This window comes from Apodemus sylvaticus, chromosome X (genome assembly GCF_947179515.1).
Source record: "Apodemus sylvaticus chromosome X, mApoSyl1.1, whole genome shotgun sequence".
Taxonomy (NCBI): domain Eukaryota; kingdom Metazoa; phylum Chordata; class Mammalia; order Rodentia; family Muridae; genus Apodemus; species Apodemus sylvaticus.
The window spans coordinates 67,396,886-67,424,211 of record NC_067495.1 but is presented as its reverse complement, the minus strand read 5'-3'; the positions used below and the strand labels follow the sequence as shown (position 1 = coordinate 67,424,211).

The window sequence follows — 27,326 nt, the reverse complement described above, 5'->3', positions numbered from 1 at the left end:
TTAGTTAATTGGTAAAACACAGATGTAGAGTGAATTAACAATTTTGTAACTGGAGACTTACCCTCCTGGCATTAATTATCACTGATGTCACATCTTATCAAATAGTATTTATTAAGTAACTTATTTGAGGACCAAGGTTATTATAATGTCATTATATAGGTTACAGATGACATTATACAGAAATTCTTGTAAACATTTGTTAAGTTACTTTAATAACAAAAATATCAACGCTTTTTGGTAAGGACATTTTAAAGAAATGTTCTTTCTTTTGTTAAAAGTAAAGAAAATAGATGCTTACATGTAAATGTCTTAAAACGTAGATGTTGCCCCATTAAAGGTAATGGTTGATGGCTGGATACCAATGGGAATGATCACAGCTGCCTTCAGTAAAAGAAATCTGACTGGTACCATTTTCAGTGAGGTGATTGGCAACATTTTCCAGCCTAGGTGGCATGGAGACGTTGCACCTATAACAACCATTGGGAAGATGAAAGGGACAACTGATTGCTTCTTGGGCAATCGGGTTTGGATGGAAAATGTTTCCAGGATTCTGTAATCCATATAACATTTGGTTGGCATAATGAGATGCTTGTAGACACTGCACACTGCAGTCTTCATGTAAGCCACTGTTTGGATTGATGATGCCACTGGAGGATACCACGGGTACTTCCATCATGAGTGGGGGTAAAGACTGAGGACTGTTGAAGCTTGGTAGGCTCTCAGGAGTAGGTAACACAAAAGGTTGTGGTCGCCAATAATTAGTTGGAAAAATTCTGTAGCACAAGGGTACGTTGACACTATGCAGGTATGCCTCTGGATAGGTTATTCTGAAGGAGCTTGGAGGTATGTAAACCATAGGTGGAGAACAAGATGGAGAAAGTAAAGAGTTCAAAGGAGAGGGAGCTCCTCCACTAGAGGTCACTGGAGATGAGCCACCACTTCCACCTGTGAAATGACAAGTTAGGCAGAGAACAATGAACCTGATTTTCCTGCTGAACCAGTAATCTTATCTATTGCCTTTTCTGTTCTATTCTTGAAGTGTTTTTCTTTGCAAGTTTGCAGTTCTTTCAGCTTGTGCAAAGGTATTTTTAACTCCTCTGAATGACTCGGAATGTGGTATCTCTATTACTGGTAGTACTGCTGCTGCCGCATTACTACTGTGTATCTATCACACACTGAATATTTACTATACTTTATATTTTGCCCAAGTGTTAATAATTTAGCTAATGATATATTAAAAATAAAAACCAATGTTTTAATTTTTTAAACTGAACAAGATAATCTATTGTTTGGGAATTTGCAGATTGTTTCGGCATAAAAATCAAGTAAATATGAAAATAATTTTATTGGTGAAGAACATATTGACAATCAATAATATTTTCTTATGTGAAAATAAGAAATGAGATTTCTATTGTTCTTTCTATCAAGAATTGAAAAGTGTTTCAAGTTAAGAAACATCAAGGTGAGAAGGAAAGTATTTACTCAATGGCATCCGAAATCTTTTATTGTTTAACATAATGTTTTTCAGTCTGTGGTGTATGCCCTTGTTGGGGGTCACATATCAGTGGTCATGCATATCAGATGTTTATATTACAATTCATAACAGTAGCAAAATTAAAGATGAGATAACTGTAGCAAACAAATAATTTTATGGTTGGTGCCCCCACAACCTGAGGAACTGTATTAAAGTGTTGCAGTATTAGGAAGCTTGAGAAGCACTGGTTTAACAGAAAATAAAATTATTATATGGTATAGGAAAATCTACATTCTGAAATTCATTTTTTATAAATGTTCAATATGTTTGACTATACTTAATGAAGTTGTAAAATTTTATTGATAATTTTGCTAATTTTCTTGAGTATATCTGTACATATGCCCTAATATTTTAGCAGCACAGTGACAAATATCTGTAGTAAAGCAATGAAAAGTTATTTTAGGAATTGCTGCTCATCTCCAATTTGAGTGTGCTTTATAGTATGTAAAGGATGAAGTTAATGGTATTTAAAGTGATCAATTAATAGACATTTATATCCTTTTGGAAATTAGGTTATTTAATATTTTAAAAGTATGTTGCCTGATGCTGTCTGTTGAACTGATTTAGCAAAGCAATTGTTCATAGTTTTTATGCAACTCACTAAAGTACATCATTTCAACAAATAATTATACTTAATTTCTTTACATTACAATTACTTGTTGTAGTATCATGTGAAACATCAGTGTAATGTTGATGTCTTGCTCCATAAATGCAATGTTAAATAAATGGCTATAGACAAGCACCTTTAGTGGAGTAAAAATGAATGGAGACAGTTTTATGTTGTTTACAAATAAAATATTCTATTTATAGTTAACTATTTGAGTAAAGAAATTTGCAGATTATACTAGACCACATGTATGATGATGCTTTCATCAGGCAATGTACTACTTGAGAAAAACACATTAGAAGTATTTTTAAATGCCTGTGACAATTAAATTGGTTGTGATGCAGAAAAGCACATACTGCACAGTTTCACTCATATGGGAAATATAAAAGATGATCTTATGACAACTGAGAACATAATAATGATTACCAAATACTGAGGGAAATGGAGGTCAAATGGGAATGGGCAAATGTCCAGTCAGAATGTTCTGAGCTATAATTAGAGACTAGCAAGAAGTTCCCATGTCCTATAGCACAGTAGGGTGTATAGTATAGTTAGCAACAGCATATGTGTTTTAGGAAACACTGCAATGGATCTTGAAGGTTTTCACCATATAAAGGTGATAACTGCTTAAAGAGATAAATATGATTCAATGAGTCTAAACATTTTTAATGGATATGTGAATAAAAATATCACATGGAACCCCACTAAAATACCCAATTTTAATGCATAAATTAAAAAGCATTTTAAAAACTTAAAAGTAGACAAATTGCACCACATTCAAGTCAGATTTAGCTCATTTTGTGGTTTTGCATGTTGAGAATCATTTCTTGACTTATTAATTATAATTTCTTAATTGTGATTTTCTGTTTGTGGTATTCATCTTTCACTTTCAGTTTCCCTCCAAGTAGTAATGTGCCACATTCTGTGTATGAATTTGGAGCATTATACTTGCATTTATTTCTTCCTAGCTCCTCTGCCCTGCTTATCATATATTTTACCTTACATGCTATAAATTTCACAATATGTTGTTACCATGTATCATATGTTCAATGAATTTTTGAAGAATTTGAAAATAAGAGCAACACATACAGGAAAATAACATAGATTCTTCATAAAAAGGAATGAGATACTGTGGAATCTATGTATGATGTATGATATCACGATAAATGTGTAAGATAATTCAATAAGTGAGATAACCAATATATCTAGCCATAACATAACTTCATTATCTCCCTTATGTTTCAGTTTGTGCTTGTCTTTGCTTTTTACTTTCCCACATAATAAATACATATTGCTTGTGAACACACATTTTTTTCTGGCATATAATTATCCCCTTGAGTAGAATTTGGTATAAGAGTTATGCTCCTTGTTACTGCAATATGTAAAAGTAAAACAAAATTTAAAAGACTTTCTTACTTTGTGTGTCTGCAACAAAAGTTTTAAAATCCATAGTAAAAGAAGGCCTCCATGGGTAAGTCTCTAAAAACCCATCCAAGACACCCCTAAAAAAGAGATATTTGTGTTTTTTTTAGCAACCACAGAAAACACTTTGTGAATATAACAATTCATGTAAACATGTTATACTTTATGAGTGATCATCTGAAACATTAGTTAGGGTCTCATGAATATATGCTAAATCTACACTAGTAGCTAGGTTCTGAGTACCTTTCTGTAAGCCCCACAAGTCTATACTACACAGCATCTTAACACTGGGTAGGAGGGATAATACAAGAAGGCATAGTTTGGGATTCAAAACCTGGGGTTATTTTCCTATCTGTCAAAGTGTAAGCTTCTGAGTCTCAGATTCACATGCACTCTATCTTTAATACTCATAAAAGAGCTATATAGACTCTAATTGCAATCCTATTTAGCTATTTTTTTAGTAGTTAATAATGGGGCTACATAAATATTAAATTTGATTGCTATGCTACTTACCTGTTTCTCCCAGGGTCTCTAAATCCTTTGGCAAAGGGATTCCTGTCTATTTTCAGTTTGGTAATCTATGAATTCAAAAGAATGACAAAGAGAAAAATGCAGCCTGTGTTCTTAGCAACAATGCTACCATTATAATAGGGTACTTTAAAATTAATGTGGGCACATAGATAAGTCAAAATTAAAACACATTTCTCCTTTGCCTACTGGTTCCTTTTGCCTTGATCTCCTGTTTAACAGAAGAACTGCATAACTTTCTATCAATTATAATTATAAAATAAAACCATGATATTTTTCTCCATTTTTTAAAATGTAATCCATAAAATGCTGTTGTTTTTATCCCAATATACTAGTGGGGCCACTCCCACTTACTGGAGTTTAGACAGTTTTACCTGCTGGTTTTGGTAAGCTGTCACAGTAGTGAATTCAGTTTCTTTAAAGGAGAATGTTTTAACTCCTTCAATAGGAAAGGACTGTATCAGGGACAGGTCAATCTTGCTGTCCTGCTCCATCACGTGAACACGGGGTTTGTACTTATGCATGGACTGCAGAATGATCTGAGGAAGAAAGAGTTAAATGCCATCTTAAACACCTACTTCTCCCCAACACCACCCCCAGTTTATAACAACCGCCAGTGAAGACACACTAAAAATGTAGATATAGGTATGCCAGGAAGGACTTTGGCCCCCAACAGAGCCCCTCCTGGCTGAAGGCTTTCCAGAGGAAGGCACCACAATGACACTGACCCTATGGAGCATATGATATGGAAGTGTCATGAGGATCCGGTAAACTGATATGATCTCTTTGGGCAGTAATTGATTCTCTAAGATATTGCCAGAAACCTGATATTCCAACACCTCCTAATCCTGGTCCTTTTCTTCTTTTGTGGCTGGCACAAGACTAGGTTGACAGGGCCCAATAAAGTGTGTACCTAGGGAGAAAGCCCAGGATCTAGGAAAACTCTGGCTTCTGTAACATCATCAATATTGGATCCAGATCAGTGTCACAAGAGCCAAAGATCTAGAACCAGAGCAATGGTCATTTGAAAGTATTGATGTGTGGACAGAGGAATAAACTGTTGAGACAGTATAGCTTCCAAGAAGGGATGCTATGCTTTGTTTTTTGTTTTCATTGTTGATGTCTGTTTGCTTGTGTGTTTTATTTGGAGGAGGAAGATTACAAGACCAAAGGGCAGATATGAAGGGACTGGAATATGAGCATGATGTGGGTGGATGATATAACACAAAAAATCAATACAAAATTTTTAAAAAATTCCAGAAAACCTGAAAATAAGCAGGAGCTGATTGATGCCAGTGTCAGCAGGTTATGGAAACTCCCAGCCTGGCTTCTCATTTGCTCCCCTGCATCCCCCAACACATCAAAGGTACCCATGTAACAAATGTGTGGACTCTAAGGAAGACAGAAGCCCACAGTGTTACCCAGGAAGCCAGACATCCCTGTGAAATGCCCCCCCCCCCATTCTCCAGGGCAGGATTCACTCTCTCTAGCTTAAACTGTTCTCTTCTTTGGCATCTTTGGACCCTTAAGCTTCCTGCAGTCAGTCCTTCTGGAGTCCAGCACTCAGATTAGAGGAGCCCTTTGTGATCTATGACTTACAGATCTAAGAGCTTTGCTCCCAAAACATTCAACACTTACAATGAGGACTGACCTCTTGAGGACTCCCTCTGGCCAGGAGCCTTGGCACTCACCTCCATTAGGAGAAACATTGTGCTCACTTACATGTCCCTTGTCATCCATCTCATTGTTGGTGAGTTTCACTCGATCAAAAGAGATGATTTGACGCATCCAGTGTTCTCCTGAGCAAGGGGAGTCGGGGTGCACATAGAATCTGGGAGTGATGCAGGAATGGTCAGTATTTCCAGCTACCATCCACTGTGAGCTGTGATACACATACCTGAGGGAATAAAAAATGAGTGAAGTGTGGCTTTAGGCTTAGCCAGCAGAAAGCAGAAGGATGGGGGGACTTCAGAGCCTTACCAAAGATTAAAACGCCTATCCCAAAAGCTAGTAAACAAATAGTTCTAACTTCATTTTCAAAGAGTGTTCAAGAGCAACACACAAACAAATGAATGAACGAACAAACTAACAGTAACTATGCATATGGCATCAAAATGCAATGAAATGTCCAGGCGAGTAAAAATGGCATAGGATATCTGAGTCTGGCATTTCTTCAGAGAAACTGAAGCAGGAATCAATTATTTTCCCACTGTAGCAATGCCTTAAAAAAACCACGAATGACAAGAGAGCAAGAAGCAAGCGCGAAGAATTAAACGGAGAGAGAAGCACTATGTCTGCCCTGTCCACGATTAATTGTTTTTTAGTCAAAGTCCGTTTTTTTTTTGTTTTTTTTTGTTTTTTTTTTTTTTTTTTTTTTTTTTTTTGCTACAAACCCCTTTGCCAATTAAACTTGACAGCAGAAAACTCTAAAGGAACTCCGCCCCGCGCATCCTGCAGGCTGATTTTTCTAAACTGTTTTCGATCTCAGACTGTTTCGCTCAACATTCCCCCACCCAAACCAGCGCCAGTAAAACCTGAAAACCAAGCAGCTGCTCCAGTTTCCTGGCTGAGGAAGTTCCAGTTGCACTTTCTTGTCTGGAAAAGCGGCTGTGAAGTTAAATAGGCTCCCCCGCTAGGACCATGCACTGCAGGCGCCCAAGGTTGACTGCACACAGCTTACTTTGAGATGTTTTCACATTACCCTCCCCTTCACTTGCAGAGTTCCCAGTCCAAAAAAAAAAAAAAAAAAAAAAAAAAAAAAAAAAAAAAAAAAAAACACTTCAGCAGGACAGAACTACTTAAGCTCCTTGCTCAAAAGGTTCTGATCTTTAGAACAATTTGTACGTATTTGATCCAGCATAGTTAAGGGCTTCACAGAGAAAAGCATAATAGAATCCTGGCACTGTCTGAATCTTGCCATCCCTTCAGGCAAAAATCTAAAACGAGGACAACAGATGGGCGAAAACCTAGTCCTGACTCTAGGTCCTGACCACTGGGTTTGGGCATCATGGCAGTATTTGAGGATCTGACCAGATTACAGCCTGTTCTCAGAAGCCAGGTTTCACCATGAGTCTTTGGCATTTCTCCTGATTTTTTTTTTTTCAAACTGCTTGCCTCTAGAATGCCAGAGCACAAATGAACCACAGTTTGCATATCTAAAGCACAAACAGTGGGTAGGCAGAAGACACAAGAGCTCTATACAGTATACAGAAACATTTAACATCAACTTCCAGGAGTAGAGGAAAGAAAAGAGGAGCCCTTCCTTCACTTTGAACCCAGATTCAAATGAGAAAATTCAGCTATGAAAATCCAAGGATAAGCAAAACTCTCTCTTCACTAAGTATACTTAAAAAAAAAAATCCTGCTGTCAGGTGTCAAGCTGCAAGACCAATGCTCTGAATCTGCGCCCTCAGCCCATTTGGACCTTAAGTATATAAACTGGAATGTCCCCATAGCTACCAAGTTACCTATAGCGTTTGGAATCCACTGGTACCACATCCAAAATCACATAGTACTGCTTCGCAAGGTCCATCCCTTTCACCTTGATCCGAACAGAAGGAAACATACGTCTGTGAGGGAAAAAAAGGAGTTTGGCTAGAAACTAGAACCTGAAGTGTGTTGTATTAGCGTTGTTGTGAAGGAAGATGAGTTGTGGACAAAGAAAGTCAGTACCCTTCCCTTTCCAAGATGGGCTCAGGGAATGGCACTTGTTACGTAAGAAAAAGATGATTGTTTTAACAAGTTTGAGATTTCTTAGTGGTGCAGAATATCTTTATGAAAAGTCTTCATCCATGACCTCCCATGTGATATTAAAATTATAAGAAAGAAAGTAGGACAGGAGAAGTTTCATTTCTTTCCTGTAGTTAGAAGAAGGGTATGTGAGGTAGGTTTGTTAAATGGCTGAAATCAGGAAGGTTAGGAAGCTGCCCCATACCAAAGGGTTAGTTAGCTTGTGTAAAAGCTGACTTCCTAGTGGAGTGAGCCAGGGATGGTATGCTGGAGGATGGTGGATGGAGGAGTATTTGCTAGGCTTGCACTGCGAGGCTGGCCACAACAGTAAGAAGTTAGAGGGACATCTGGCACTTGCCTGCCTACACAGGTCTGGATTTTTGCATACACAGGCAGGAATTGGAAGAGTGAGTCCTTGGACTAAAGATGTATCAGAAGACAGGAGTAGACCATTTAATGTAGCTAGGTACTTCTCAGATTGAGTCCTCTGTGGCTTTCTAACCTCTGCCAAGGAATGGGAAGGGGGAGGAGCTTCACATTACAAAAACTGAATTCTCCTCCTTAAGTGCCTACTGTGTGATTCAGGGAAGTCACTGGCCCAGCTGAACGAACCTGCCCGCCTTGGTAATGATCATCTCAGTGCCAATGTCGTGGAATCTCTTCCATAGGTCAGATCCCTGAAGCTCCACTTGGATAACACTTTCTTCTTGCAGACTTTCCTGGCTGTTGCTCTCGTGGTCAGAGCAGGAGAAAACAGTTTTTGAAGATTCTGCCTTGAGTCGCTTTTCTGCTAGACAGGGGATTTGAAAGTTTGGGAAGCTGTACACATCCTTTTCTTAGGAGACTATCTTTGCACTGATAGACCCTGTCTCCCTGTCTCCCCACCCCACTTCCCAGGAAGTCTGATGTATAAGTTCCCCCACAAAATCCTTTGTGATTTCTTAATGAAAAGAGGGGGGCCCAACTTGCATCCCATGAAAAGTGGGACACTAAAAATTCTCTCTACCCCGACCTACCATAAACTGAACCTGAAGATAGATTTTCTTGAGCTTTTGCAGGACACTGTTTCTTACTGAGAAGAACAACCAAATTTGGCTCTTAGGATTTTGTAAGAGGTGTGTGATTCACTCCTCTAAAACCAAGTGGGACCCTCCTTTTCATTGAAAACAAACCATAGCACTTCTAGTGAAATTCAGACTCTCTGAAATTTGTCCTAAAGTCAGGTGGCTGATGTGTTCCACAATCCACAACCGGACTTGTGGAGCCAGCTGTGCCAGGACGTCCTTGCAGCGCTCCGCAAAGAACAGGCTGAGAAGAATCAATCCAGCCAGTGCAATCCAGCCAGTGCGCTCAGGAGAGTAGCGCTCAGGGTACCGGGGCTGCTTGAGTGTACTTACCCGGCTGCTGACTGTCCCCAGAAGGGCTCCTCAGTATCTCCTCCCCTTCCTCTAGGAACTGCTCCTCCTGCAGTTCAGGCTGCATCTCATCTCTTGGGTCTTGAGCTTTTCTTTTGCTGGGTCTCCCCATCAAGGCCTCCACGGAGAAGGCGTGCGCTCGAGAGCTCAGAGCCATCCCTGGAGGGGAAGAAGTGAATGCGTGCTGCAAAGTTTCAACCTGAGCTGGGCTGGGGAGGGAGGGGGAGAGGGAGGGCGCAGATGAGAGGCTCGGGAGGAAAAGCTCACAGAACAAGTTTTAAATCTGAAAATGAACTTTTGGATCCGCACTGGACAACAGAAAAATCTCCTCCTCTGTTATATATGAATATATTTTTATTCAAATAGACAAAATAAAAGAGAAGAAAGATTAAAGGAGTTGAAATCCTATGAAGTGTAGTCTCCCTTTCTTTTTTCGTTCTCCTCTCTCTCAAATGGGCGCTTGTGTACCATCAGTCCTCAAATCCTTGATTCTGGGACCTGCCAGAAGTCAGTGACTGGCAAATGCTGGACTTTTAGGGAGCAGACCTGCCACCAAAGGCGGGCGGTTCACGCAAAAGTGATTGGGAGATACTGCTGTATTCAACTGAGTGAATGCCCAGTGGGTCACAACCTCCACTGTTTATTTTGGAAGCTGTTGAAAGTAAGAAAATACTGGGAGTGACACTTCCAGAGTCTGATAGGGAGGAGGAGCTGGGGTGGTGGTGCTTGGAACAGGGCTCTAGATAGGCAGGAGGGAAGACAAAAGGTTAGTGCTTTACATTAAAATATAAAACACTAAGACACGTGGAATAATTGCACAGGAGGGGCCACTTTTCCATGAAAGAGCAAATATTACTTAACCAGACTCAAATAAATGGATCTAGGATTTTTTTTCCCTCTCTAGTAAGCTCACTGGAAATCCAGAAGAGAATGAAAACTTTCAGGAATATGTAGTTATAGCCTTAAACTGGCAATTTAGGTTGCTACCCATATAACCTCTTTTTCTTAAGGGGAAGAAGCCCAAGCAGTGTCAAGAGAATCCCAGCACTATAGTCAAATATTAATACCAACCTATGATTTCTAGCCCTGCTTCTGAAGGATCTTTACACCCTCTTAAAATTCACACAACCAATCTGAAAACACAGCCTAAGGTCTAGGGGGATATTAGCAGTAAGTCAGAGCCTTTGCTCCCAACTATGTGCTGAAAAATTTAAGTGATGAACCTTTGAGTAATTGGTTTTAGTATCTCCTGGCATACCTCCATGCTTGGCTATTGCTTATTCTTAAAATCAACAATATTCTTTGCTGTCAGAAGAGACTATCACTATCATTTCCAAGAAATACTGTTGTCTGCGAATGTGAATCTTGATGGCCTATGTGGTGGCCATTTGGTCACTCACATTTCATCAGAAGTAGGACATCAAACACTCTTAGACTCTTGCACATTTGCCCATTTTAGGAAATGTTTGTCTGTTCTCCTTTGATATATTCAGTCAAAGGATATTAAAGTCAATTCAAACCCAGTTACAAAAGAATGGAATTTCAATGAACTTAAAGTATATCAATACCAGGGTTAAGAACAAAAGACTTTTAGAGCATTTATTTTTCAATTTCATCTGTGTAACTGCAAACCTAGATTTTCCATGAGATGATTGTTACAGTGGTGGTGAGTCATTCAGCCTTTGGGGTGGGGTATCCTCACACAACTGTGAATAGATTAAAGTACTCTAATAATGTTGGATACCATAGCAAAGGCTTCCTTGCAGTTTGAATGCTTTTGAAGGGTATAATCCAATGTAGATCTGACAAGACACTACATTTATCCTAGAGATGCAGAGTAAAGCTGATAAGGTAAGGAGAATTCCAGTGTACAAAGCACTTGGGTTGAAATCATAAACCAGCCTGGATATAATCTTTGCCACAACTCATGGACATTTCTTCACCTGCAAAATATTAGTTATTTATTCTTAGTATTTCATATATATATATATATATATATATATATATATATATATATATATATATATATATCAAAGGCACAGTTCAGAAACAGATAAGTCAAGAGTTTATTGGTAAATTTTAGTCTGCTAACAACCATATAATGTTTGAATTATTTTCTCTTCCTCTGATAATTTTCCTTCCTTTGAAGCCAATTCTTTTTCTTTCTCAAAGGCAGGGCAAGGGAAAGACAGGGGAAGCTTTGCTTAGTAGAGATTTTGGAGAGATTTCTACAAGAGTTAGGTAAAGAGTGTTTGCTACAATGTTGACTCTAGTATTTCACGCTGTCTACTCTGATATAATTTTCTTTAACCAAGGAAATAGCATATCTTGGAATATAAATTCCTGTATTACAAGAAATGTCTTCCTTAATATTTATTATGTGCAAGTAATTTAGTCATCCAGAAAGTTCTTATTTGTGTAACCTAAACCTTTTCTATTCCCATTTTAGTAACTATCTGATGACATTACACTGAGAAAAAAATGTAATTCTGCTCCTGCTCAAGTTTGCTGCTCAAGTTTTAGTAATTCCTGTTGCATTGTATTTACAAGAATAAAGACTGCAGAAGCAGGTTTGCAACCTGCACAGTTGCTCATGTACAGAGTTGCTGTGCCCAGGGATGGTAAATGGGGGCAGAGGCTTTTGAGACAATTCACTATGTTTACCCCATCTATACCAGAAGTCTTTCTGTAGACTGTAGGTTTAACCCAGGAAAATATATAATCCTTCAAAATAGTTTCTCTGTCATGGTGTGGAAGTGAAAAATGTAGAAAGAAGATTGGAGATGTAAATATGCAGTAAAAGGCATAGAAGTTATGATGATTCTACATGAATATGATATTATTATCTAAAATTATAGAAAAGTAATTTGTACCTCTACCAAATGTAATATATTGTTAATAACTACAAACAGGTACATTATTAAAGTTAATGATACAAAGTATGAACAATTGCTTCAAGTGAACTGCAAGTATATGAAAAAATACATATTCCAAAGGGGCTCAGTATACCTAGAAGAAAAATTATCTTGGGTTCTGTAGTACTTACTAAAATGTTGATACCAAAACTATACATGGAGATGTTTCAACTCCTTCATTAAAGGTTAACCATTTCAAATGTATCTGTCATGTGTATGTCTTTTTATTCTCAAACAAATAAAATTAGAATTTGGAGCCTGACTGAGTACCTATTGTCACTTTTTTTTGGCAAAAGCACAAGCAACTTCATAATGGAGATTGATTGTTTCCTTCAATTGGAATTCTTTTGTGATCTCCCCAATCTTTCATTTACTACCCAAGAATAAGATGGTCTATACAACCTTACTGAATGAAAGTCAAATACAACCTCTTCCTCATCATGACTTTTTTTTTTTAAAGATCTGGAATGAATCCCATAGAATGCATAGTCAAAAACTGCCAGATATGGTCTGTCTCCTCACATTATTTGCATACTTGAATTTAACATTTCCTGAGCCTGCTACATTTTATGAAATAGGAAATCATCCTTGCTTGCTTATGCAAGTTTCAAATTAATTTGCATTACTTAGGGACAGAAGAAATCCTGAAAAATTATATTCACGTTGGTAAGGTTTCTGGAAGATCAACTTGATATCTAGGCCTTCCTTTCCTTTTTTTTTTTTTTACAACAAAGGTAGCTATTGAATCTCTGAGGATTGTAAACCTCTAATACAAACTGGAATCTTAGATGAGTAATCTGAGTTTCTACATGATCTCCCAGGAATATAGTAATAAAAATGGATAAAGCTGAAACAGTAAGAAGACAGACGTTGGGTTCACATTGATCTAGTTTAAAGTCTTACTGTACTACTTTCTGATTGGCTTATAAAACTCTTTTGGTTGGCATTAAACTAAATTTTTCCCTAGGCTTGTAAGCTTTTGCATATAATACTATCATCAGAGAGCACATTTCTGTAAAAGAACAGATATGTGAGAAGATCAAGCTTAATAATTTGTACAAAACACTTAGCACAATGCCTGGATCAGAGTTCACAGCTGTTTTCAGCATTAATGAGGTAAAAAAGTTAATTTTTGTATCAACTATACATTTGTACATTCTTTCAGTCCACATCCTAGAAGGAGAAAAGATTCTGGCAATGCCTAACTTTTGGCTAAATCTCATATTAGATTCAAAAATGTATTGAATTCATCCTTAAATTGAGAACATTTTAAAGAATTAAAATCAATGAATGAAACAAAAATATTGCATTTGGATTTCAATAATCCATGGCAATTATGCTTGGTAGAACACATACTTTGATTTTATTAACTTTGCTTTTGTAATAATATTTTTGGTATTCGATCAATGCAATGCAAGTACATATTCTCACATAATTAGATGGATTTGTAAATGATAAGCCATTAACATATAACTGTTCTTATTCCAGGGATTTGAGGAAACTGTCCTAACAAATATTAAATAAAGTCTCTCAGTGGATCCTTCACTTTCTGTTTTGCATTAATTTAGTATGATCTCTTATGTTCTTTAAACTTATTAATATAACAATTGAGTTAGGCTAGCACATGAGTTATGCATGGCAAACATTGTTAACATTGTTTCTAGGGAGAGTTGGAGAACAAAGAGAAGGGAAATAAATTCTTATCTTTACTAGTTGTGTTCTTCTCTAGGGGAGGAATGGATACATTAACTGAAGGAAACATTACTCTATGAAATTTAATTATACTTTATTACCATCAAATACTGAAGAAATTCTTATGATAATAGAACATTAGGATTAGGCTCATTATTTTTATCATACTCAAAGCTATTTAAATCTTTTTCCAGTTAACTCATGACTTAAAGCTACTAGATTTTCTCAGTTTCTTGTTGGCAGTTTTGTCTTCAGAAATATAAGGATAATTTTATTCTTGTATAATTTCTCATAAAGGCAAGGGATCAGACAAAAGAATAAAATGAATTATTAAATAGTGACCTGAGTAACTTCTAGAATAGATATTGTCTATTTACTTTAGTTTCTTCAGAAGCAGTCATGGCATACATAATTAATAACTATGTGTCTTACATTTTTTAATCTTCATTCATTAAAACACCAAACGAGTCAAAACAATACACATTGTATGATCCCATTCTGTTGCTCTATTGACGCTATTATGATAGTATATGCTGATTGTGTACATGTACCAAAGCATCACCTTGTATTCCATTACAATGGTCAATTGTTTTATTATTACAATATTGGAGTGTGGTGTCAAAGCTTATATGTTATCATGTATGTCTTCAATCCCAAGCCCCTAAGCAAATAAGCAAACCAACAAAATAGCAAGAATATTAAAAATATGGCCAGCATGGTTCACTTAAAAAGGAATACACCATGTTTTTCCAAGACGAATTACTTGAAGGTATTGTGAAGAACCATTTAATTTCTCTAAAGCTAAGTGAAAACATGCTTTTATAACTGTGTTCCACATACCTTTTAACCAAATGATATCCCAGGTACCACTGATATCAGTAATAAAATGGTAAAGGTAAATATGGAGAATTATATTATAAGAACCACTGAAATGAAACAAGAACATTCTCTTGGTACTTACAATATTTAAATTCCTATAAGTAGGAGGAAGAGCAAATCTATGGTTATGTGTGTTGCCAATAGAATGTAAGCACTGGAACCTTTGTGTTATGATATATGCCTTGAAAACATATCACTCCAATTATTGATTACTTAGAATATTTTTTTAAAATTACATCAATAAATTATCTTAGTAAAAGATCTGTAAGTTCTCAAACTGTGTTTGAGATTGTGCTTCTGTGTTTCTAGCCTAATACTTGATACACATGTCATTAACAATAAGGATGAAAGATAATTGGAGGATTCAACTACATATTTCATGATTGTGTATCCATAGTTGTTTAAATCATGTTTACATATTACTCATTGAGGGTGATGGTTCTTAATATTTCAATGCAGGTTGCAAATGACATTTAGGTAAATAGTTGGAATACAGGATTCAATGTGCTAGTATTTTGGTAAACGACATGACACTTCCAGAGGACCCCACTATACCACTCCTGGGCATAAACCCAGAGGATTCCCCGGCGTGCAATAAGGACACATGCTCCACTATGTTCATAGCAGGCCTATTTATAATACCCAGAAGCTGGAAAAAACCCAGATGTCCCTCAATGGAGGAATGGATACAGAAAATGTGGTATATTTATGCAACGGAATACTATTCAGCAATTAAAAACAATGAATTCGTGAATTATTAGGCAAATAGTTGGAACTGGAAAATATCATACTAAGTGAGGTAACCCAATCACAAAAGAATACACATGGAATGCAATCACTGATAAGTGGATATTAATTAGCCCAGAAGCTCTGAATTCTCAAGTCCAATTAGCATATCAAATGATTCCCAAGAAGAAGGAAAGAGAGGGCCCTGGTTCTGAAAAGACTTGATCCAGCATTGTAGGGGAGTGCCAGGACAGGGAAATGGGGGGGATGAGGGGAAGAGGGCTAATGAGACCAATTTGGAGGGGGGAACCTGGAAAAGGGAAAGCATTTGGAATGTAAATAAAGAATATAGAAAATTAAAAAAGGAAAGAAATATTAAAAAAAAGAAAAAAAATTGATACTAATATTCACAACTAATTCCAGATAGGATTTCTGATATATTTTACCACATGGATATGAATTTTGAAAATATCAGTCTAAACTAATGGCTACTCAATATTTTATATTTTGGCTGTTAAACTTTCTTTTTTTTTTTTTTTTTTTTTTTTTTTTTTTTTTTTTCTTTTTTTTTTTTATTTGATATAATTTATTTACATTTCAAATGATTTCCCCTTTTCTAGCCCCCCCCCACTCCCCGAAAGTCCCGTAAGCCCCCTTCTCTTCCCCTGTCCTCCCTCCCACCCCTTCCCAGTTCCCCGTTCTGGTTTTGCCAAATACTGTTTCACTGAGTCTTTCCAGAACCAGGGACCACTCCTGCTTTCTTCTTGTATCTCATTTGATGTGTGGATTATGTTTTGGGTATTCCAGTTTTCTAGGTTAGTAACCACTTATTAGTGAGTGCATACCATGATTCACCTTTTGAGTCTGGGTTACCTCACTTAGTATGATGTTCTCTAGCTCCATCCATTTGCCTAAGAATTTCATGAATTCATTGTTTCTAATGGCTGAATAGTACTCCATTGTGTAGATATACCACATTTTTTGTATCCACTCTTCTGTTGAGGGATACTTGGGTTCTTTCCAGCATCTGGCAATTATAAATAGGGCTGCTATGAACATAGTAGAGCATGTATCCTTATTACATGGTGGGGAATCCTCTGGGTATATGCCCAGGAGTGGTATAGCAGGATCTTCTGGAAGTGAGGTGCCCAGTTTTCGGAGGAACCGCCAGACTGCTTTCCAGAGTGGTTGTACCAATTTGCAACCCCACCAGCAGTGGAGGAGTGTTCCTCTTTCTCCGCACCCTCTCCAACACCTGCTGTCTCCTGAATTTTTAATCTTAGCCATTCTGACTGGTGTAAGATGAAATCTTAGGGTTGTTTTGATTTGCATTTCCCTAATGACTAATGAAGTGGAGCATTTTTTAAGATGCTTCTCCGCCATCCGAAGTTCTTCAGGTGAGAATTCTTTGTTTAACTCTGTACCCCATTTTTTAATAGGGTTGTTCGGTTTTCTGGAGTCTAACTTCTTGAGTTCTTTATATATATTGGATATTAGCCCTCTATCTGATGTAGGATTGGTGAAGATCTTTTCCCAATTTGTTGGTTGCCGATCTGTCCTCTTGATGGTGTCCTTTGCCTTACAGAAACTCTGTAACCTTATGAGGTCCCATTTGTCAATTCTTGCTCTTAGAGCATACGCTATTGGTGTTCTGTTCAGAAACTTTCTCCCTGTACCGATGTCCTCAAGGGTCTTCCCCAGTTTCTTTTCTATTAGCTTCAGAGTGTCTGGCTTTATGTGGAGGTCCTTGATCCATTTGGATTTGAGCTTAGTACAAGGAGACAAGGATGGATCAATTCGCATTCTTCTGCATGCTGACCTCCAGTTGAACCAGCACCATTTGTTGAAAAGGCTATCTTTTTTCCATTGGATGTTTTCAGCCTCTTTGTCGAGGATCAAGTGGCCATAGGTGTGTGGGTTCATTTCTGGATCTTCAATCCTGTTCCATTGATCCTCCTGCCTGTCACTGTACCAATACCATGCAGTTTTTAACACTATTGCTCTGTAGTATTGCTTGAGGTCAGGGATACTGATTCCCCCAGATTTTCTTTTGTTGCTGAGAATAGTTTTAGCTATCCTGGGTTTTTTGTTGTTCCAGATGAATTTGATAATTGCTCTTTCTAACTCTGTGAAGAATTGAGTTGGGATTTTGATGGGTATTGCATTGAATCTGTATAGTGCTTTAGGCAAAATGGCCATTTTAACTATATTGATTCTACCGATCCATGAGCATGGGAGGTTTTCCCATTTTTTGAGGTCTTCTTCCATTTCCTTCTTCAGAGTCTTGAAGTTCTTGCCATACAGATCTTTCGCATGTTTGGTAAGAGTCACCCCAAGATACTTTATACTGTTTGTGGCTATTGTGAAGGGGGTCATTTCCCTAATTTCTTTCTCAGCCTGCTTATCTTTTGAGTATAGGAAGGCCACTGATTTGCTTGAGTTGATTTTGTAACCTGCCACTTTGCTGAAGTTGTTTATCAGCTGTAGGAGCTCTCTAGTGGAGTTCTTTGGGTCACTTAGGTAGACGATCATGTCGTCTGCAAATAATGATAGTTTGACTTCCTCCTTTCCAATTTGTATCCCTTTGACCTCCTTATGTTGTCGAATTGCCCGAGCTAGTACCTCAAGTACAATATTGAAAAGATAAGGAGAAAGGGGGCAGCCTTGTCTGGTCCCTGATTTCAGTGGGATTGCTTCAAGTTTCTCTCCGTTTAGTTTGATGCTTTCTATGTTTTCCCCTTTTATAGAAAATAGATTTTTTTCCTCATACAATATATCTTGATTACAGTTTCTTCACCCTCTCCTCCTCCCAGTTTCTCCCCCACTCCCTCCCATCTGGAACCACTTCCTTTCTGTCTCTCGCTAAGAAAAAAACAGGTTTCTAAGACATAAAAACAAATCAAAATAAAATATAATAAGATAAAACAAAAAAACACCACATCGAAGTTTGACAAGATAACCCGACAGAAGGAACGAAGCTCAAGACAAGGCACAAGAATCAGAGACCCACTCAGTCACACACAGAAGTCCCATAAATATACTAAATAGAAAGCTATAATATATATTATATATTAATTATATAATATAATTATATAATTATAATATATATCTTTGAACAAATAACTCTAAATGAGGTATCTCCATCAAATTCCTCCCCTCAAAGCTCAGGGAATCCTGCAGAAGAGGTGGCAGAAAGACTGTACAAGCCAGAGGCGATGAAGGACAACAGGAGAACAGGTTTCCCGAAATAAACTGAACAAAGCTCATAGACACTGAAGCAGCAAGCAGGGACCTGCACAGGTCTGCACCAGGTCTTCTGCATGTGTGCTGTGCCTGTTAAACTTCCAGTAGTTTTCACTGGCAGGCATATACATTTTCATTCCCTCCTTCTCTAACAGCCATGTTTGACATCTGCCCCTGTCTCTTTAAATAGAGTATTCGTTTTAAAAGGGTTCAGTATTATTGTTGTTTTTGTTAAAAGTACATGTATCAGTGTGTGGTTACCTGCATGTGAGTGCAGGTACTTGTGATATCCAGAAGAGGTTGAATCCCTTAGAGCTGGAGTTACAGGCAATAGTGAGGTGCCCCATGTGGATGCTGAGAATAGAATTCAAGTCCTCTGAAAGAGTTGCCCCTTAGTGGCTGAGCCAGCCAATCCTGTCTAGAGAATAACTCTTGATGTTTTAAGTCACGTTTACTTTTTCTGCCAGAAGAAAATAATTCTGAATAGTTATTTGTGTTTATGTCCGTGTATGCTGTGAAAATTACCATAGATTTTTATTTATAATGTGTTTGAGGGATCTGTGTAAAGTGCTATAAACATTTTCTCCTGTGATGATTTTATTTTCTTGACTATAAGGTCTATTTACCTTTCACACCAGAAGAGGGCATCAGATCTCATTACAGATGGTTGTGAGCTGTCATGTGGTTATTGAGAATTGAACTCAGGACCCTCTGGAAGAGCAGTCAGTGCTCCTAACTGCTGAGCCATCTTTCCACCCAGCCCAAGGATGAACCCCCTCTTTTAAAAAATTTAACATGATGGTAACTTTATGTGATACAAATTTGCTGTCTTTGTTGTGGGGGTTGTACTTATTAACTCAAGTCACTACAATAAAGGGAACAGGAGGAAATGTAATGGGTTTGAGAGGAATGTCTCAGTTTGAAGACTACCAGTTTATTTTCCCAAGTTCTCCAGAAACAAGAAAGCAGCCTTAAGGATGCAGTGCTCACTGGCAGAATTTCCAGAGGGTCTCTCCTCCAATTCTTTGTCCTTCATCATTGCTTTCTGTTTCTATATGTTTGCTTTTCTTTATCTCTTTTATTTTCCTTGTGTTTGAGTTTTCTCCTTTGGGTTTCTTTACTTCTCTTAATTTCTAGCTTTCATTTCTTTTCCCCTGTATTGTTCTCTCTTTGTCTCTGCCTCTCTCTGTCTGTGTCTCTGTCTCTCTCTCCTTCTCTCTCCCCTAATATATTTTAATTTTAATTTTCTATATTTCTCCTTTTCTTCTTTTTCTTTGTACCTTTGACTCAATAAGAGGCAGAAGAACTGAAAGTGAAGGGATGCATTGCAAAGAACATACAGTAAGCTCTGTATGATTCCTTTCACAATTAACTATTTTCTGTAGTGCCTTTTACAAATCTCAAGGAAGGAGTATATGGTGTGCATTCTCATACAGAAGGGGGGGGGGATAGTATGTGTGTGTGTGTTTGTGTATGTGTGTGTTACAATGACTATATTTGAAAAGAAGTTCTCTAGAGAAAACCGGAACAAGTAAAAGATATCCTTTGGCAAACTCTGCTGCCCCTTGTGGGCTCAAGTGAGTACAAAGAGGCTTAGAGAAAAAACAATGAAACCAACACCTTCTCTCGCAGCCAGCAGGGGATCCTTAAAGAAGAGCCCGTAAAGAAGCCTCACAGACTTCAGCCATGGCCACCTCTCAATATCAACCACTCAGCTAACAGTCTTCCATATTAGCCACCACTCTCACCTTTCAACTATGCACAAGCATCTGTCCTTACCCCCAGGCTCTGTAAACTCACTTTGTCAATCCTAATTTAACAGAGGCATAATCTCATCTGCTTCAGAGCCTTTTGTCCTACCTAAGAGGCAGGACGGTGCTGGTATTTTAGATATTACGTTCTGTCAACAGACAAGCTAAATATGGTTTTCATTGATTTTGAGAAGCTCTCATTACATTTCAAACTCCAGAGGAGTGGTTCTCAACTTTCCCAATGCTGGGACATTTAATGCAGTTCCTCATGTTGTGGTGACCCCTAAACCATAAAATTATTTTCATTGCTACTTCATAACTGTAATTTTGCTACTGTTATGAATCCTAATGTAAATATTTTTGGAAAGAAAGGTTTGTCAAGGGGCTTAACTACCCACAGGTTGAGAACTGGTGCTCTAAAAAGTAGTGGTTTCAGGATCGCTGCCAGAGTTTCCAGGTGAAGGATTATGACACCAACATGTCTGATTTCAACTGAATCTTCCTAATCTGAAAGATATGACTAGTGATATTTAAGACAAATGACAGAAGCTATAAGTAACACATTTGCAGTAGGCACCCAAAGAAAAGCAATAGTAAGCTAGTGGTATTTACCTGGTAGGCTACAAGCAGCAATGGGTATCTCTGTGTCCATGATGGTAACAGCAGATGAGTCTCAAGCTGAGCACTTCCACTTCAAGGATGCCCACACTCGCTCTTCTGGGAGCCCAGAGGTCACTCAGCCTAGGGTTGAAGCACAAGTGAACTGACTGCACAAGAGAACTTGAAGTTTTTGCCAGCAGTGGGAGGGACAAAACTTGTTACTTCCTAGAACTGATTACGCTGGCACCTTCTTCAATGAAATTTCAACCTACTTTGACTCAAGGTCAGCCATGAAAGCACAATGCCATGATTTTAGCCTTCAGGGCTGCAGGGTTGCTGGAGGGACTTCATTTTCTCTGTGTCTCCCTTTGCCTCCTTGCCTGGCTAAGTCCTTATCTGAGCTTTAGGTTGGCATTCTCAGAGCGAATGGTAAGGAGGAAGGAGTGCCTCACAATGACTGAAGAAACAGAAGATGTGGATTGGTTTTAAAGTGCAACATTCTCATTTTTATCCCAAACAGATGCACCTACAGTTGAAAATCTCTTTTAAGCCCCAACCAATAGTAGTTTTTTCAGCCTGGCAGGTGAGACCCCACTCCACACACGCCCTCATCCTCATTGCTTAATAAGCAAATGAAACACGCCAAGAAGGAGGTCTGGTAAGTCCTGTGACCTGGACAGTGTGGATACTCTCAATGTCTGTTCAGTCTTCCAGTCACCAGAATCACACATCCAAATGACAACTTTGTTTTTTAATGTATTTCAGAGCCTGTTTTATTTTATTATTATTTTTCTCTCAGGTTTATCATCTCAGGAATGCTCAGAGAGAATTGTAAAGGACTATAACCTTAATCAGAGTGATCCACAGTGACTTCAAAAGTTTTATCCTTCACCTGGAGAGGTTCCCCAAGAAAACAGATTGCTGATTGGTATAGGTTATTTGGAACAAAACTTGAGCAATTTTCCTTTTATTTTTTTTTCTACTACTGAAGGCAGTGTGCTTTCCAAGGAAGGAGGATAACTTCTGTTGTCTGGCATTTGGCTACAACACTGCAACATCCTGTGCCTCATGACAGGGTAAGAAGTCTCTTCAATGAAACCCCTGAGGAATGCAAATGCATGCTATCTAGTGACCAAAGAGGGGGGTGATTCATAACATTCTCAAAGTTAGGCTCCAAATTGTGAGGGTGAGATGTATGAAAATCCTGTAAATAGATGTCCAAATACTTTAAATTTCCAACAAATCTTTGTAATCAATATTTAAAGAAGAGTGTGATAGTTTCAAAAGTAATTTTATGATGTTTATTCTCTTTTCCTCAAGCAAAGTAGACAAGAAACTTTGCTTCCTGCTCATGGCTTTTCTTTGATGTGTTTTTAACTTTGAAATAGAAAATATTACTGTAAAAAAGAAATTTTAGCCATTTTTTCATAGGGAAATCAGAAACAAGATTTTTTAGTGTTTTCATAATTTATAAAATGTGGGGGGGGGGGCTATGGGAGCAAGGGATGGAGGGTGCAAGCGATAAAGAAATAACATGCTTGCCTTTCTCTGAAATGAGGAGGATTTCAAGTCATGGACAAATCTGTTTCTGGTCCTTGCTTCATGTTGGGAACTGTGTTTCCTGTCGTAATTGGAGCTATTCACTTTTGGTGATATTTAAAACGAGCACAGCTGAGTGAAGCTAATGTTTGGTTAACCATGAAGGAAATGGCTCTTGATCAGGCAGGCAATTACCAACCAGATCTGATCACTTCCCAAGCAAAACAAAGAAATTTACAACTATTTTTCTTCTGTAAGAATGCACATGACAATTATTATGAATGAAATGTGTGTGTGTGTGTGTGTGTGTGTGTGTGTGTGTGTGTGTGTGTGTGTGTGTTAGCAATAAGCATTGGAGAGAGGTTGGGAGTCCCATCACAGGACTATTCTGGGGAGCATTTTAATATCTCTTTAGTGGGTGTGAAGGAAAAGCACCATAGGAAAATGTCTGCTGGTGATTAGTTGCCAGCCTATGGATCCGAAGAGGTTAATTTGTCCACTGGGATAGCTTGAAAGAAAACCGTCTTCCTGACTCTGATGCCTGTTGTGAGGTCATAGTACTCCTTTTCAGGTTCTCTTAGCCAGGTAGTACCTGATTATTCAGTTTCAGCCTATAGGGTGAAGTAGGCTAAGTGACCAGTCTCTAGCATTCCACAGAAGTTGGTTGTCAGTGGAGAAAAATTGACAGACCTTGCTTTAGCACACCTATGGGCATATAAAGGAATAACACAACATGCTTGCATGTGATGTAGGTAAGCAATGTCGGGAAAATTAATTGACACTTGATGGCTTCTACCAAAAGTATTTAGAGTTCAAAAAGTAAGAAGACCTTAGTTTCCCATGCAAAGTTCAGATTACTTTAACAGCAGGAGATACCAGGCCTAGATGTGTAACTTCTAACAATAGCCAAAAAGAACATTAATGCTCCAATGAGCTAGCAATTTCTCCAGCTACCAGACCCTAGAAGAGATTAGAAATTAAGGGATCAGATAACTTAGAGATCAGCAAGTATGGAATCTCTAAATTCTGCCATCATTTTATATCCCTCTCTTGTCTTAGGTCCTTTCAGTGATTCTTAGAAAGAGAAGGTATGTAGGATTTCTTCCATACATAGCTGCAACATTTCTTAGTTGACAGGAAACCTACAATATCCTCTGGTTTTGAATTTTTGGTACTAACCCCTGAAGGCAAACCTGTGCACCAGAGTAAATAACTGGGTGGTATAGAGAATTTTCTGCCAACAGCTTAGCTTTACTGTTTTATCTCAATAAAGGCTGGATCTTGAATAAAGGCTTGGATTCAATGAATCCAGTCTGGAGGGCTGGCTCTGTACTCCAGTTCTAGCTCCAGAATGCATTTTTGGAATTTTCAGAGACTGCTGCCATTTATCAGGGCTGCCAATCTCTCCCCACTTTCCACACTAGGTAATAATAAAGTTCCTTCGAGGGAAACTAAGCCTTTTCTTTTCTTTCTTATTTCTAACTTTTTTTGAAAAGCATGTTCTTTTATTGAAAAAGGAAGTAAAAACATGATAAAATTGAATATTTATGTGGAAAATATTTCTGATAAAATAGACGAAATATATAGAAAAACACGTTAAAATTGACAATTTTCATAGAAAATTGAATAGTAAAGTTGTAGACATAAAAACATTGCTAAATTAATTGAGAAAGGAAGTAGAAACATTTTATGTTAGAATTGAAGAATTATGTGGAAAATATTTCTGATAAAATTGTAGAAAAATGTAGAAAAACATATTAAAATTGAAGATTATCATGGAAAATTTTATAAAGACATAACAATGGTAGGCATAAAAGTATTGCTAAGTAGATTTAAAGTGGAATTATAAACATTTTCTGATAAAGCTGAATATTTACATGGAAAGTATTTCTGATAAAATTGAAGAAATATATAGAAAAACATGTTAAAATTGAAGATTATTATGGAAAATTATACAGATAAAATGGTAGGCATAAAAATAATTCTAAGTTGATTGAAAATGGAATTATAAACATTTTCAAGTAAAATTGTAGATTTACATGGAAAATATTTCTGATATAATTCAAGAAATATATAGACAAACACATTAAAATTGACTATTTCATGGAAAATTATACAGATAAAATGGTAGACATAAAAAACCTTTCTAAATTAATAAAAATAACATCAAAAATAATAGGAAGTAACAATCACTATTCCTTATTATCTCTTAACATCAATGGACTCAATTCCCCTATAAAAAGACATAGACTAACAGAAATATTTTTTCATGAAAATCTTCAATTTTATCAGAAAATGTTTGTAATTCCTTTCAATTAATTTAGTAATGTTTTTATGTCTACCATTTTATCTGCATTATTTGTCATGATAATCTTCAATTTTAACAAGTTTTCTATATATTTCTTCTATTTTATCATAAATGTTTTCCATGTAAATCTCTGATTTTATCACAGAATGTTTTTTATTCCATCTTCAATTAATTTAGAAAGGTTTTTAATGTCTACCATTTTATCTGTATTAACATTTTTCATTGAAAAAATTTCACACTATATTCTTTCATACCCATCCAATTTTATGTTCTTCCTTTCTAAAAATCAAACCAAAACAACAATAAACAAATAAGAAACACACACGCACAACACTACAAAAACACAAAAACAGAAATCAAAAGAAAAATGAGCAATGAGACCAATAAAAAAGAAAGGAAAATGAGATGAGTCTCAAAAACACCATTCAGTTTACTTTGTACTAGTCGAGTGCTCCTGGACCTGGGGCTTGCTCTGAGGTGCAGTTCATATACCCAGAGAACTGGAGAAAACTATCTTTCTTTCTTTCTTTCTTTCTTTCTTTCTTTCTTTCTTTCTTTCTTTCTTTCTTTCTTTCTTTCTTTCTTTCTTTCTTTTTGCAAGCAGGGGTCAATGCATATATTTCTTGGTTAGAGGTGGGTGCCCATGGCCACCTCCCACTCTCAGTTCTGTGACCCTGTATGTCTTGTACCTGTGCAGACATGGTGCATGCTTCCACAGTCTCTGTGATTTCATGTGTGCATCAGTCCTGTTTAGTCTTGAAGACCCTGTTCCCTTGAATTCATCTATTAGTTCTGGCTCTTAGAATCTTTCTGCCTTCTTTTCCACATAGATCACTAAGCCTTTAGTGGAGGGCGGCTTTGATGAAGACATCCCACTAAGAACTGAGTGCTCCAAAGTCTCACTCTCTCTGCACAATGTCTAGTTAGGGGGTCTCTGTGCTAGTTGGCATTTATTGTAAGAAGCTTCTCTGATAAAGGCTGAGAGAGGCACTTATCTATGGTTATAGCAGAATATCATTAGGAGTCATTTTATTGCTGTGATCCTTCAGGAGAATTATAGTATTGCGTTTTTTCCCTAAGTTCACAACTTGTCCAAGGTTCTTCGCCATTTTACTAGTGTCAAGTATGGATTCCAGCTCATGTGTCTTAAATCCAATCAGAAAGTTGTTAGTTATCCCCATAGCATTTGTATCACTTTACCCAGTATATAGTGAAGGCAGGCCACTATTGTAGATTTCAGTGCACATATGTATATTTTGGGAAGTTTATACAGTAGTAGACGTTCATGTAGTTTTCAAATAGACTTTTGCATTAGGTGTCCCTCCCATATTTCCCATTTTGCCCATCTCTTTCATCCTCCTCCTCATTTAATAGTCTTATTTTAGTTTCTAACTGGACTGTTTTAACAGACTTCTTAGAAGCCAAAATGCAAGTGTCTGTCCTTGCTATAATTAGAGTTTCTGACTTATCACTCAGTTTCCTACCAAATCCTGAAAGACCCTTGAATAAACATGATCCATGACATAACTGGGATGTTGAAGATTTTATTTCATGAGAAGTCAACAACTCTTCATATGTTTTTTCCTGTCTAAGAAAATTCCAACTTTTAACGTGCAAGACATTAGGCAGCTTAGTTTTGCCATTCTTAAAAGAGTATGAAAAAAATAAATGATTGGTAGGAAAGCAAAGGATGCATTTTTCAGACAGCATTTTTGTTCCTAGTACAATTGTTTAATTATGTAATTTCAGTACTTACTTCTATTTTCAATAACACAAGAGCCTGGTTCCAGGAGAAAGTAGCACATCAGCCCAAAGAGATAAATGATAATTAGGCTGTATGTTGTACCTTTATTGTATTTGAATATCTATCTTTATATGTATAAATTTATATTTATATGTATTTAATGATGTGTATGTACATGGGTCTTTCAGGAGATGTATATTATATATATATATGAGTGTGTGTGTGTGCGTTTGCGTGTGCATGTGTGTGTGTGTGTGTATTAAAATGTTTCTTTCAGAAATTCAACCCAGGGTATATACTTTAAGATTGTAAAAAAAAAAAAAAGTCTAAATTTTATTAAATCACAAATATTTTATCAATTCAAAAAATTACTTGTATAATATGAAATATATATTTATGTAACATTAATCTATATATGTCTTTAAAGTGGCCCTTATTTTAAATACCATTTAAACATTTGCAAAAGTTCATTCGAAACCAAAGGCATTCGTGAAACTTTTTACCCCATAGCAAACCCTCACCAAACACCACTTTGAGGCAGTAGACTTTTCTACTTCAGATCCTGAATGACACTGCCAACTGTTTAACTTCAGTGTTAATGTGATGTTGAAAACAGGGTCTTCTAATAGATTAGTTTTTTATGGTGATTTAAGTGTATAATATTTCTAAAATGAACTTTGCAAAAACTTAAATA

General features: G+C 37.1%; 1 protein-coding gene across 1 annotated transcript; it reads right to left on the bottom strand.

Annotated features, from left to right (window-relative positions):
• Positions 1 to 331: 331 nt before the first annotated feature.
• Positions 332 to 9,401, bottom strand: Tbx22 (T-box transcription factor 22). The gene is made up of 8 exons (XM_052171517.1): positions 9,218 to 9,401; positions 8,433 to 8,607; positions 7,559 to 7,660; positions 5,814 to 5,988; positions 4,466 to 4,630; positions 4,077 to 4,141; positions 3,558 to 3,643; positions 332 to 945 (listed from the first exon to the last, which is right to left on the bottom strand). Exons 1-8 carry the CDS (start codon positions 9,390 to 9,392, stop codon positions 332 to 334), a joined length of 1,557 nt encoding a protein of 518 aa, XP_052027477.1. The 5' UTR covers positions 9,393 to 9,401.
• Between the last annotated feature and the right edge of the window lie 17,925 nt (positions 9,402 to 27,326).

What these genes read in the sequence shown, in the direction of transcription:
- Tbx22 (XM_052171517.1), bottom strand. Translation starts at nt 9,392, where the DNA reads ATGGCTCTGAGCTCTCGAGCGCACGCCTTCTCCGTGGAGGCCTTGATG. An exon ending in ATCATTACCAAGGCGGGCAG is followed by an intron (nt 7,661 to 8,432) that starts GTTCGTTCAGCT and finishes TTTCCCTCACAG; the next exon opens with ACGTATGTTTCCTTCTGTTC. An exon ending in CAGCTTACCAAAACCAGCAG is followed by an intron (nt 4,142 to 4,465) that starts GTAAAACTGTCT and finishes TTGAATTCATAG; the next exon opens with ATTACCAAACTGAAAATAGA.